Here is a 13,538-nt window from a genome sequence, read left to right as displayed (position 1 = left end):
TTTTCTAGAGAAAGCATCCTGCTATGAGGAGACCTGTGTACTAAACAATGCCGGTAGCACGAAAGCAAACGAAGGGAAAGCAAAATTGGAATCAACAATCACCATGAGGACGATCAAACATGGTCCTCCAGCAATCATGCCACTTACACCGGCCAAATTACTGGGGGTGATCAGCATGCGGCTGCACGTATGTGTCGCGTCAAATTGCGGGACGTGTAAATTAGCATGAATTTTTTTCTGGGGGGATATCCATGAAAAGAAGAGGAGCAGGGATGATACGGAGGAATTAAGAAGCAGCTTAGGTAAAGCCTTCCCCATGTGCGAGCCGTCGCCCGTTGCAATCAACTTCGGCCGGCTGGTTTCATTTTCAAAAAGAGAGGGGAAAAAAAAAGAAATAAAAGAGAAATTCGGGGATGAAAACAGCAAATGTCAACAGGGTCGGCTGGTAGCAATCAGACAGATCCTGTTCTAAGGTTTTCTGAAGCGAGGGGAAGTAATGAAGAAAGCTTCAGGTTAATTTTCGGTGACGTCTTCGGGAAGATGTTCGCAATAACAAATTCGGCAGCGGCACGAGAACAGATACAGTCAGAGGCTTTTAAGATTGGGGTTTTAAGACGCATTTGTGGGTGTGAAAGGTGTTACAGATGTATAAAATTGATCTTGATGTTTGAGTTTATTTATTTATTTATTTATTTATTTATTTATGGAGAGCCTCAAACAGAGCTAATATGTGGTGCAGGTGCGGCAATCAATAGAGAAAGTACATGGCGCAGGGTAATAAGTGAGTAACCACAGACGATATTGCGGGTTTTTCTCCTCAGGCGCACAACCTCAATTGTCAGGAAATTCATCCTAGCAATCAGAAGAATGTTTAGACAAGTGAATCCCATGGACATACTTTACACTGACTTTTACATGATGCTTTGAAAGTTGCAAGCACTGTCCATAACATATGAGTGTTTTACCAAGCCCAAGACTTCTGTATTCCCCCCCCCCCCCTGTTTTTCATGATATATCGATAACCAGGATACAGAACTCGGGGTTCCTAAGCTAAAGGATCTTGCCAGTGAGAAGTGTAACCCTAACCCTGCTAAATCCAACAGGATCCAACTACCGGTATTTCACATACCCAATGGAGCCTGTTGGATTGAGCAGTTAACCCCTTGTGAACATTCCTCATGCAAAATGTTGGATTCAGCAGGCAACTGAACCGCATTATAACGCCATGTTGGACTCCGTTGGATTCAGCAGACAACTGAAAATGAGGCACAGTGGATTGAACAGCAAAGTCCGGTTGGATTTAGCAGGGTAGTCCTGAGGAAGTACTAGGGGGTTAGGGCTATGTTTTTTGATAATTTTTTTTTTTCTGGTTTGGGTGTGGCATAGCTCAAAAAATATGTATATTTAGCACAAATGAATATTCATTGTATAAACCATAATATCAGAAACATATGAACTTAAATATTACGATACACTGTAGTAAAGACTCATGTATCGTATTTACAATAACTTAAAACACGAAATAAAAATTATGTAAAAATTCTCTAAATCAATAAAAAAAACAAGGATGATCATAAAATCTATTTTGGATGTACAATAATTTTGAAATTTAATGAAGTAAAGTAAATCAGTGTATGTTTCTGTCAGTAGCCAGTATTTAGTAGTTCCGTACGGTACGTGGTGTGTATGTAGTTTTTGGCTGCTTTTAGGTTGTACATTTTAAAAATGAAAAAGTAGTTACGAGTGAGAAAATGTACGTTACGTGTAATGTCTTTTAAGGTGATGTACATAATTGTTATTAATGGTGAAGGCATGGACATGCGTCAATAAACACAGGCAATGGTGACAGGAAGAAATTAAAGTACATGCAAATGGTGTCGTTACATTTATCTTGTTTTGTATTATCTTTAGTAGGAGGGGGGAGAACATGATGCACAGAAACCACTCCCCTTTCTTTCGACCCTATATTGTTGATGTGCCCTAACGTGGCGCGGCCCCTAACGTGGCGCACTTTGATTTTTCGCCTGTAGCACCTACACCTAGAGTAAAAGTTTTAACTGAAATTTCACAGAAAGTGAAATTTCATCAAGTTCTAAACATTCCTGTTCATAAATCGTGAGTTTATTTACCCGTAACAAAGTGAGAAGTAAAAGTTATTTTGGCGTGATTTTCCGATTTTATTTTCAAGTGCAAAGTGAACCCTTTGAAAATGCCCCGAAAAATAAGAAAATAATTTTCTGACAAACATCTGGCTGGGTATGTAAGTAGAGATAATAATTATTTATCAGAATTTATCAAGTTTACAGAAATCCTTAAATGTTAATTTGGAATTTCCGAGATTTATTCAAGTGCGCCACGTTAGGGAACACTCCGCCAATTTGTGCATAATTTCCGGACGCCACCGTTTTTGAATTTCAGATCAAATTTTATGAAACCGAAATTGTTCACAGAGGATATTGGTAAAAGTACTAGTATTTTACTGCATGAATTAGAGGTTTGTCAAAAAAGAGGTTTGGCAACACTACACAAGTAAAGTCGGGTAAGCTTCGAAGTGCGCCACGTTAGGGAACACGCCTATAATTAGAGCCCAAGGCATCTGCAACTACCGAGGTAGGGGTGTGCATTTAAGGGTAGTACGGAACCGGGTACCCGATAGAAAAAAACATGGGAACCCAGAAAGCCGAACCCAACACAAAATTCAAATCTCTGAAGTTGCTGTTCAGATTGCACAAAAACAATTTCAGTGCCCCCTTGAAAAACTAGTGCACCCCCAGGTGTCTACCGCCCCCCCCCCCCCCCCCCCCCCCCCCTCGGAAAAAGTTTAACCCTAGTTAAGGTACGCCACTGGGTGGAAACCATCCTACCCCACAAAAACAGAATTATTGGCTATCTGCAAAGAATTTCAAAAATTGCAAAATATACGAATTCAACAACTACACAATGGCAAATTTTTTTCGGTTGACGTCTCATTAAAAAATGCATAGTTTTTTGGTATTGCTAGAAAAATTGCCAAATAGAAAAGGAATCTAGTTTGGGAATGAATCGCAAAAGTAGCACAGGAATACAACTTTAATAATTTAGAACACATGAAAGGAAAACAAAAAACAAAAAAAAAAAAAAAATCCAAAGACAAAAGGCAAGGAAGCGCGATGGAGACAAAGTGGCGACAAGGATCATGCATGACAAAACCATAAATGCAGTTCAGGAATAGGTAACCATGGTAACAGCCATTTCAAAACTGTTAATAACACACACGGTGCGTTAATGCAATTCTTGGACAAAGGATTAACTACGAATATGATTTGAATAGTTAGAATAGCAATTAAATCTCCATTGACGTGCAACAAAAATCTTTTCGTGACAAAATTTTCCCTTTCAAAGGCAATACACTAGAGGTTGTTTTGTTGCAGGTTGTACATGTGTATTCGCACTCCCAAGAGTCACTGAAATATTTTTATTGCTTTTCAGAACAAAACAAAAAATAGAATACAAAATGTGCAGGCATACAACTGGGAAGTTGAAACGGAAAGAGGAATTTTCTAGCTTTGCAAGACTCTAGATTCAGTAATTTTCAATTTTTAATGGCATAAGTGTGTAGTGAAAAACAAGGAAATCAGCTAAATCCAAAAGTTACGCGGACGTGTGGCCATTCACTATAAAATACCTCAGCACATTCACAGTCGCAACAATAATGTTTTGTTGGCCTTCACAGCTCAGGATAACAAACAGATCCTCAAAACCATTTCAAATTTAGCACAATTACAAAATGAGAAAGCAGAGATGGTTGACTTACCTTGTCTGGTTTGCTCTTCCCGTTGCCAAAGAAATGAGATGTCTTCTTCTTCGGAGATACTGTCTTGGTTGACGGGGAAGCCGACCTTGCTCTGGGCTCGGGGATCCCGCAGAACATCCTTGGTAGTCTGCTTTTCCCTGGCGACCCCAGGCTTGTCGGGCTTCTCTGATTTGCCCTGGCAGACTCCAAGTTTGGCTCGGGTTGGTGGGTTTCTTTGATCTGTTTGGCAGCGCCCGAGGCGTTGTGCTTCTTGTAGAGGGAGCCGTGTTTGACGAACCTCCTGCCAGGGGCAACCTCACTGTCCGGGTCGCTTGAGGAAGCTTGCGGAGAGGGCTCCAAGATGGAGGCATCCGAGTGGCTTTTCTCCAGGGAGGCCGGCAGACCTGAATCTGAGCCGCTGTCCAGGGTTCCTTCTGGTGATGCCAAACGTACTAAGCCTGGAGGAGTGTCATAACCATTCAAGGTACAGGCATTACTCCCATCTGCTTCTAACCTACTCATAATCCTGGATACCTCATTAAGACCCGCGGAGGCATCATTACTAAGATAATCCTGCCGACTCGTATCCTTCTCATAAATGTCCTTGCTTAGTTTCAATGAAGACAGCTCCAAGTTTAAGGCTTCGAGTTCAGTGCTCGTAGGACGTTCAAAATCATACTGTCCTGTGGAGAAGGCTTCTGGTTTCGCTTGTGAGAAATTGATGGCCAGTTTGCTGGTCTTGGGCTTAAACTCGCGGAGCTCAGGCGATTTCTGGTGCTCTGGGGCGGTGTGTGACATCGACCGCTGCTTGCAGGGTCTCTTGGGAGATGGGCTCCGGCTGCCATTGTCTCGCATTAACAAGTTCCTCATGACCTCCCTGGCTCCTCTGAAGGGGTTCTCCAATGACCTGTGGGTCCAAGTCTTGGAGCTGCTAGAGGACTGTCCTGACTGAGTCTTGAAGGGATCAGTGGCACGCCTTTTGCTGGATAGGACACTGCAGGCAGTGGAGAAGGCTGAATTCTCAGCCGAGCCGAGCTGATTTGGCCCCTCGATGCTGAAGACTGGTAAGTAGAGGTCATTCTTGGAGGTTGAGCCTTCTCGAACATTGCCAGATTTGTCTCCCAGGTTGCTCGGCGAGGTTCGGAGCCCCGTCTTCTGATCCTTCACTGGGAAGGAGAAGACATCATCATCTCCTTCCTCGTCTCTCTGATCACTCTGTTGAGATGTCGCAAAGACCTCTGAGAAAGCTTCCCTAAGCCCAACTTTTCCATCGGGAGTCTCTGGGCTTTCCTTGGATCGAGATTGGTGGTCATCATGTGCCACACCCTGCTGCACTGATGTAACGTTGGTGTTTGGGTTGCTACCATCTTGGGATAACTCTGTGGTAGGACTCTTGGAAGCCTTGTCGCTGACTCCTCCTCCTCCTCCACTTCCTCCGGAGGTCCCACCTCCGGATGAACTATCCCCGTTAGGGTCATCTCTCGTTGGGGGGACACCAAAACAACCATCTCCGGACGAACCAACCCCATTTAGAGCTGCCTCCATGGCCTGCTCAACAATCGCAAGGCTCATTTCACGAGCCACTGTGTAAGCGGCTATATTCTCAAGCATGGCATCATCAATGACGGCTTGGACGAGGGGCGGCTCCGGAGAAGGAGGCAGGCTATTGAGGTGTGCATCCTCAAAGGCTTCTTGGCTTTCAGCATCATCAGAATCGACAGTACCATCTACGCGTTTGCAGGCGTCCTCTGTGACACCATCTACGCGTTGCTGGGCCTCTGCGGGAGCATCTTCTGTCTTGCCCTGTTCAGCATACTTGCTTATTGGAGGAATGTCAACACAAACGGCATCCGACTCTTCTGACGTCTGATTGGCTGCTGTGAAGGCTTGCACCGTGAATCTGCAAAAGGTCAAAGGTCACAAATTGGCAAATGGAGGACACTCACTGAATTTTCCAATTGATGTTGAAAAGATTTATGAATGGGGCCACTGAATATACATAAAAAGATGATGAATATGGATAATTTGCATATTTGTGGAATGTACCCCTTGATCATACTTTAGTTCTCCATCTCTTACTTTGTTTCATTTCAAACTAATTCAACAAAAAATCTCCAAGAAGTGCAAATTCTTCTTTGAATTTCACATACTCAGACCAGTTTTGTTTAAAACTGCTTCCAAACTGTAAAGTGAGTTGAAATTTTAACACCAAAAAAAATATGTTGATGATGGGCAAACCCAGTACTACATAAAATTCCATCATAAGTAATTTCCAAATTCTTGCTTACTGGGGGTCAGAGGGAGTTAACAAGTGCAAAATTAATTGACCATCTCTGTGGGGTATACGTAGGGGAGGGTGACATTTTAGAAATTCCAAGATTGATTTCCAGCTATCCGTTTGCGGACTCACCTATAGGTCCCTGGCAGCAGTCCCCCCAAGATTGCCTGGGAGGTCGGCACCTCAATCGCCTCTTGAGGGCGCTCATCCTTGTTGACCAGCAACCGATAGCCACATACAGAGAGACCAGAAGTGGATGGCGATGGTTCCTCGCTGACTGTAGAGGGCTCCCAGCTCAGGGAGAGGCTCGTGTCGGAGTGCAGGGTTGCGCGCAGGTTCTGCGGAGTGCTCGGCTTCGGCAAGGAGATTCCTGACGAATCTCGTGGTGATGACACAGTCTCAAGAAGAAAAAGAAGGCGAGGGAATAAGAATTAGAGGTTTTCACTTTGGCACTGAGATGAAGGCATTCCCTAGTCATTGCTCATCCTCTGTTACGTTTTTCCGTGTGGTCGACTCGGTTACGAATCAAGACGCAGGAGGAGTAAAAAAAGGAAACCCAAATGTCAGGACCATTGTTTTAATGAAGTTTTGCATGTAGCACTTTCAAAATCTAGGATATGAAAGCCTAATTAATAAGCTTTCTTTTAGTACAAGACTCATTCAAATCACTCATGTACTTTTCAACAGAAACACAAACACCGTTTCAAACTTCCTCGGATCACAAAAAAGGAAGTGTTCTTTCAGCAAAAGGAAAACAATTCACATGCATCCCTGTGAGAATTGTTTTTTCGTTTTGCTGACAGAACACTTTTTCGTGACCCGTAGACAGAACTTTAAAACGATGTTTGTATTCAAAATTCTGTAACTTGAAAAGTACTGGGTGATTTGAATGATTCTTGTACTAATAGAAAGCTCATTGATTGGGCTTTCCTATCCTAGATTTTGAAAGCGCTACAGGCAAAACCACATTAAAAAATTTGTTATGACATTTGTGTTGTTTGCAATCTCACCTGTGGTCTCTTGATTTTGCGGAGCGGGGAGGGCGACTGCGGCGGCTGATTTGAAGACTGTGCCTCATTCAATCCACCAGCAGCTATCAGGCTGACAATAGCATCCATGGACTCCTGTAGCCTCTTAACCTGTCGTTAAACGAAAAATGTTCAAAACATTCAAATCAATAGATTAATCCATTCAGACCTGCCCACTGCATACACGCGACACAACACATGAATGTTCCAACCACTTGTATCCTACACAAGTGCATGCATGTCGGACTTTTGCCAAGGATTTGGTTCCGGGATCACAGCGACGACTGGTCAAAACAGCGTGGACCCGGCACTTGGTATGCTCAGAATTCTTGAGTTCCAATGCCAAAATTCTCAACTCTTGATTTAATTCATTTGTTGATATCATCCTCTATCGCTGCCGCGGTTTCGCTGTGCTTGCCTGGGAGGAAATTGCTACTTTACAGGAGCACAATCCAAAAATCTAGTCTTGGATCAAGACAAGATTAGACCCACCTCCTGTTGAAAGCCTTCTTGACTAGCGTCAGCCTGGCTGGCAGCCTTGGGCTCTGGGAAGGCAAGCTCTAGCCCTCCCTTGCTGTTCCTGGTGAACAACGGGGAGGTGGCAGAGCATCTTCAAGTAAGACTAGATTGGACTCATGTGCTATTGGAGGCCTTCTTGACCAGCGTCGGCCTAGCTGGCAGCCTTGGGCTCTGGGGAGACAAACTCTTGCCCTCCCTTGCCATTCCTGGTGAACAGCAGGGAGGTGGCACAGCACCTTGGACCAAGACAAGACTGGACTCACCTTCTGTTGGAGGCCTTCTCTACCAGCATCGGCATGGCTGGCAGCCTTGGGCTCTAGGAAGACACACTCTTGCCCTCCCTTGCCATTCCTGGAGAACAGCAGGGAGGTGACAGACCACCATGGACCAATACTAGATCGGACTCACCTGCTGTTGGAGGCCTTCTTGTCCAGCATCAGCATGGCTGGCAGCCTTGGGCTCTGGGAAGACAAACTCTTGTCCTCCCTCTCCGTTCCTGGTGAACAGTGGTGAGGTGGCTACGCTCTTGGTCTGTCTACGGCCGGGCGAGGCTTCAGCCTTCACCTCCATGTCATGCTTCCAGTCGTGCAATGTCTTCACCTGAAAATGAAAAGGAAAGGGCAGCGACTGGGGCATCTTTAGACATCACCTCAATAATACCAGCAGAAAATTGTAGAGAAAATTTTCCCCTGTAAGCTGATTGAATCTACGTCAGCAATATCTAGCTACGGTTACTTACCTGTGACCAGAGCAGTTTCAACGCTTCCATCTGAAGAGTGCGTAGCTGCCTTTCCTGCTCGTACAATTGCCTCGTCCTTGTCAAAACAAATAAATAAATCAACCAATATACAATTTAATCTGGTACGGAAGTGAAGTCAAATGTGAAATCATCAACTCATATCAATATTCATGCTGAATACACTTCAAGTTGTTACCTCACTCATACACACACACAGAATACTTCAATGGGGTTGCATTTAGGCAACCCCACCCATACTGAAATTTGTATCCTAGTGGAGACATTATTTTGTTCTTGTGTACTAAAGTTTTCGAGTTTGAAAGTACAGTTTCAAAATGCTCTTATTTTTACCAGAATTAATCTCCTTGGCTGAAATTCGGACTTAATATCCCTTTTCTAAAACTCTTCCATTTGCGACAGATCAACATACCTTGGAAATTCCTAGTTTTTTAGTAAATCCATATGTCTATTTTGTGAAAACCTTGTGGAGACGCATCAATCTAAAGAAATTGCTCTGTGAAAGACGTATACAATCTTTTGTTCCCTATTGTGTGCATGTCTCCAGCGGGCACGGTGTATCAGATCATCGGTCCACATACTATTGAGTGTACACACACATACATGGTTCCTAGTAGGAAACCAAGCACAAAGAGTAACAATTGGGACACTAGATTCCACCAGTCAGTCTTCAGAAATCATGTGCCCCATATGTACTACTTTTCCATGACAGACCCGGCACTAGACACTTCCTGTGACATATGGGTTCCGTGCACATCAGATTTTGCAAGCTGCTCTTTGACGGTTGAAAATGATCACGATTTTTTTTTCTCCATATTTTTCCAGCACCAATGGATACAAAACATTGAACAGCTCAGTGGAACCATCTCTGCTAGGTTCATTTCACGCAACTACGACAATTACAAGGTCCCATACCTTTCTAGCTCACTGTTGAGGAACTTGATGTGGTCGTCCACACGTTGGACTCGGATGGCGTTCCGGGTGTCGACGACCACGGGGTCACGTCGTCTGGCACGATGGCCTCGCCAGTAAGCTTGGATCTTGATGGCTGCTTTCTCCTCTTTCTCCATGCTAGTGAATGGGTCATGATGGAAAGAGGATCACTTTTCAAGTTTGTCTTTTCTTCTTTTTTAAGTTGAACACAGACATTGACTGGAGCAGGGCTGGGGTATGAACCTGCAACCTCCGGATTGCCGTTCTGGTGCTCTACCAACTGAGCTATCCAGCCCCATGTTGGCAGTTCCCCATTTTGTCAATATCCTTGTTCAATGGGGCATAAACAAATCTATGCCATGTAGCCAGGAATCACGCCCAAAGTCTCGATACTGGCAAACATTTAGCAATGACGCAAACCTGGCATATAGCAAACTGGGATCACTCAAAGAGGATTTTGCCTTTCTGTATCAAAATTATTACATTTTTTATGAGACAGGCTAGGCTCCCAGAATGGGTAAAATTCCAATATAGGATTTTGTCCTACATTTATGTAATATTCCATAAAATCTGATAAATCTTTGAAAATTTCTCGAGGGCCAAATGCACTCCAAGGATCAAGATACATATCTGACATGGATTTATATTATAACTCTTCAATGCCATTTCCCCAGTGTTGTAGTCTGGGCAGCATTTTGGCGCTGTGACCATAAGCAGTTTTTGGTTCGGGACCGTTTTGGCGCTTCGGTTACGCTGCCCTTTTCAAAGACAGAGTCAACTAAAAAAAAGCTACATTCCAAAAAAATCTCACCTTTTACTTCTGGTTGCACCCTTTGCTTGATTATCCCTGCTGACGTCCTGGTTAGACGAGGCCCTGCCCAACACCTGCGGCTGATGACCTTGACCTTCGACCTGATGACCTCTGGGGTCGAGCCTTTCCACGGTGACCCCCCGCCGGTCCCTCTTCTTGCTCTGCTTGGTCGGAGACGGCGAGGACAGTGAAGATGGCGCGGAGGGCGATTTGCTTATCTTCCGGCTGTTGGCGATTTCCTTGATTCGTTTCAGCTCCGCGCTACTGTAGGTGTCATCTCTCCTGGATGCCTCAGGGTTGGGGGAGCGGTTCCTTGTTGGTGTTCCGGGGGTAGGGGTGCCGGGGGTAGGGGTGCTGGGATTGGAATGCCTGGTCTGGGATCTCGGCTTGCGGGTTGCCTTAGAGCTTGGCGTGGTGTGGACGGCGAGTTTGGCAGTCCCGAGCTTCTTCTTAGCTAGCGGTTTCATAGGCCTGCTGTCGTACGCCTCGTATTTTGTGACCCCGTGCGTGGGGGTGTAAGAGTCGTGACCAGGGTCAAGATGCCCCGACACATGACCCAGATCGGAGTTAAAGGTGAATGCCGTCGCAGGTCGTTGTGACTTGGTGTCGCCTAGCACATCAATGTCGCGGGAGGGGATGGTGTGGGGCGGGGCGGTGACTGGTCGTTCGTCGTGGGTTGTGGGCGAGGACTCGGTGACGGGTAAGTAGTAGGACTCGGAAACCAGCTGACTGGTATTACTCATCGTTTCCTCATCTGTTTCAACAAAAATGTATTCACAATGAATGTGGCTCAAATGGCTGTGCCGTCACGGATCCTTGTATTGAAGCTTTGTAAACTGGAGTGCCTTGGCCTACTGGTTTTGAGCCTTGATCTTAAGATTTTGGGTCTGAATTTTTCAGCCTATGTTGATTTTGGCATAAAGTGTCCATAGGCAAGACACTTTATCATAATAATTGTTTCTCCCCTCCTAGGAGATGTTTAGGATGCTTGGCAACATGTGAGCAGTGTAAGAAAGAACAGCAAGTTTTTAGGACTGTCGGCATTGTCCCATCATTTCCTTCAACATCCTTCAACATCCAATACCAATATGAGCGATTCCCAATACAGTGGGCCACGGTAGAGGTTGCCACAGAGACCTCATTTTTTCAAGTTTAGGTCCACAAAAACATGGCCGACTTCCCGCGATTTGAATGAATGTCAGTGGACAACTTGATGACATTTTTGATAGATCAGTGCATAGCATTCTACCGCCTCACAAAAAAAAAAAAATTGACAAAAAGAAAAGAAAAGAAAAAAAGAAACTTGAAAATCTTACGCTTATGAAACTACTGACCGGACAAACTATTTTAAGTGTCTCGCGCCGTGGCAAATTTGGCGACCGCCTCCCACAATGCACTGCAAAAAAGTGGACTCTCTGTGGTATCCTCTTGGTGGCGCTCTGTATAGGTCTCTCCCAATGACGGCCATCTCTGTAGGCGAACTGCAACTGCAAAAGCACGCATTGCGCAGTGTTGAAAATGTTCCAAACACGCGCTCTTGTTGCTCGAAATGTGTTCGAAATGCGACGCAGCCGATGTGTGTACATGTGTGCAAGTTGACGCTCAAAATGCCAAGGCACGTGGCTGGTCTGTAGGAAATGACGTAATTTGAGAGAGACCTATTGGGAATCGCCCATATTACCAATAGTGTAACCACTATAAGGATCTATTCACAGATACATGAAAATCTCATTGCTTATTTCCTTTTTTAAAATTTAACTCCCTGTGTACTAGAGATAGTACCTTCCAGATCCTGTAGCACCATATCGAGTAAATTCTCTCGCTCCGTGGATGCTGGTTTGAAGTTCAAATGCACCTGCTCCAAGTCCCACGCAGCCTTCCCTACTAGCTGTCGCCCATCGGCCACGCCCTGGGGAGATGGGGAGGCAACAGGGGCGGGTGAGACCACAGCCACGCCCATGGTCACGCCCGGGGGCTTAGGGGAGGTGCTTTTGGGGAGGTTCTTGGTGTTTCTCGCAGGGGAATGCCGGGTCGGCGAAGACGCGCCGGCCCTTGTCGTTGGGGAGTGCTTGAGGTGTGCGGGCGTGGGCGTGAGGGGGGCCTGCTGGGGCGAGCGGTGTGGGTGTGACTCGGGTTGGGCCGGGTGGGGCTGGGCGGGGCCCCGTCGTAGCTGCTTCTGGTGCAGCCGCTGCTGCTTCAGCACTTTGACCAATTTCTCGTCTTCTTTGCACTGCAGCTGTCGATATCAGATAAATTTTTTCAATGGAAAAAAAATTACGTTAAAAATTAAAGCATTTCACAAAATTGAAGCTCAAAATTGTTATTATAATGCACATTTATTATGAAAAAAAGGATGGATGGTAAACAACGTCACACGTTTTGTTCCTTAGTTCCTTCTAAGTAAATACTAATTTACAAAATCATCATCAAAACATTTTAACAAAGTTGAACAAAATGGTTATACTCAAATCTAAATATCAAGTGTTTTTTTTCTTTTTAGTCTTTAGGAGGTCATAATCTAAGTTTTATACAGGATTACGCTTAGAATTTGTCTTCACATTAATAATCAATTTGACCACACACTGGCTTTTTTTTTACAACCTGCACCTGCTAAAAACACAGGCTTCTAAAAATGGGAAAAGTCAGGCAAGGTGCCCCGAAGCCGTGATGCTTAATTTGGTATGTGTGTGTACCACCCGGAGTATTTATAGGTATCCTGATGAAATATCCTGACAGATGGTCAAGGGATACCCTCGGGTTTTTAACGGTTTACTGTAAAACAATGCCTAAGAGTACTAGACAGAATTCCGAGGCTGTCCCTATAAATTAAAAGTTGTATAGTAATCACATCTTAAGGCCTATTTACACATACGCGACAAAGTCGCACGTTTACACGACAAAGTCGCGCGTTTCAATAAATATGCACAAAGGAGTGCGTTTAAAATTATTCATAAGATTGAATTTGCATCGGGGGGATGTAAATTCAATATAAGGTTTTGCCCTTGACCGACATATAAACACTGTATACTCAATGTGTCCCCTCCCCCCTTCCCCCCCCCCCCCCCCCCCGAGTGAAAGTGAGAAAAAAATCACTAGGGTGGGACTCGAACCCACGACCTGCTGCTTTCTAGTGCAGACGTCTTTACCACTTGACCACCGAGCTTGCCAGGACGGCTGGTTGGTTTGAATCTGATGTAGCAGTGGGTTTCGCAATGAAACTATTCATAAGATGGAATTGACGTCGGGGCGATGTAAATTCAATATCAGGTTTTGCCCTTCACCGACGTATAAACACTGTACACTACCGGTATGTGTTTACATTGACATGACGACAAAGTCGTGCAACTTATCGCACGATTTTTCTAAATCGAATTAGAAGGGATTTTTACTGCGCGACATGATATGTCTCATACGCATTTCACTTGGATTCTGGGCCTGAA

The 13,538-nt window shown here is 44.8% G+C and overlaps 1 protein-coding gene across 2 annotated transcripts in view; it reads right to left on the bottom strand.

The window, feature by feature from the left end:
• Positions 1 to 3,662: 3,662 nt before the first annotated feature.
• The window catches only part of LOC119730455, a 32,703-nt gene continuing 22,827 nt past the window's right edge, over positions 3,663 to 13,538 (bottom strand). For both annotated transcript variants that reach the window (XM_038203371.1, XM_038203370.1), the window contains exons 9-16: positions 11,881 to 12,334; positions 10,099 to 10,852; positions 9,270 to 9,425; positions 8,337 to 8,412; positions 8,006 to 8,197; positions 7,061 to 7,189; positions 6,183 to 6,448; positions 3,663 to 5,672 (exon numbers count right to left, since the gene is read on the bottom strand). In XM_038203371.1, the coding sequence (XP_038059299.1) occupies positions 3,734 to 5,672; positions 6,183 to 6,448; positions 7,061 to 7,189; positions 8,006 to 8,197; positions 8,337 to 8,412; positions 9,270 to 9,425; positions 10,099 to 10,852; positions 11,881 to 12,334 (3,966 nt within the window). In that variant the 3' untranslated portion in view covers positions 3,663 to 3,733. The remainder of the gene's footprint in view (positions 5,673 to 6,182; positions 6,449 to 7,060; positions 7,190 to 8,005; positions 8,198 to 8,336; positions 8,413 to 9,269; positions 9,426 to 10,098; positions 10,853 to 11,880; positions 12,335 to 13,538) is intronic.

Source organism: Patiria miniata, unplaced genomic scaffold, assembly GCF_015706575.1.
Source record: "Patiria miniata isolate m_02_andy unplaced genomic scaffold, ASM1570657v1 HiC_scaffold_22, whole genome shotgun sequence".
NCBI lineage: Eukaryota > Metazoa > Echinodermata > Asteroidea > Valvatida > Asterinidae > Patiria > Patiria miniata.
The sequence above is the reverse complement of the archived record's forward strand: the minus strand, read 5'-3'. Positions and strand labels throughout refer to the sequence as shown.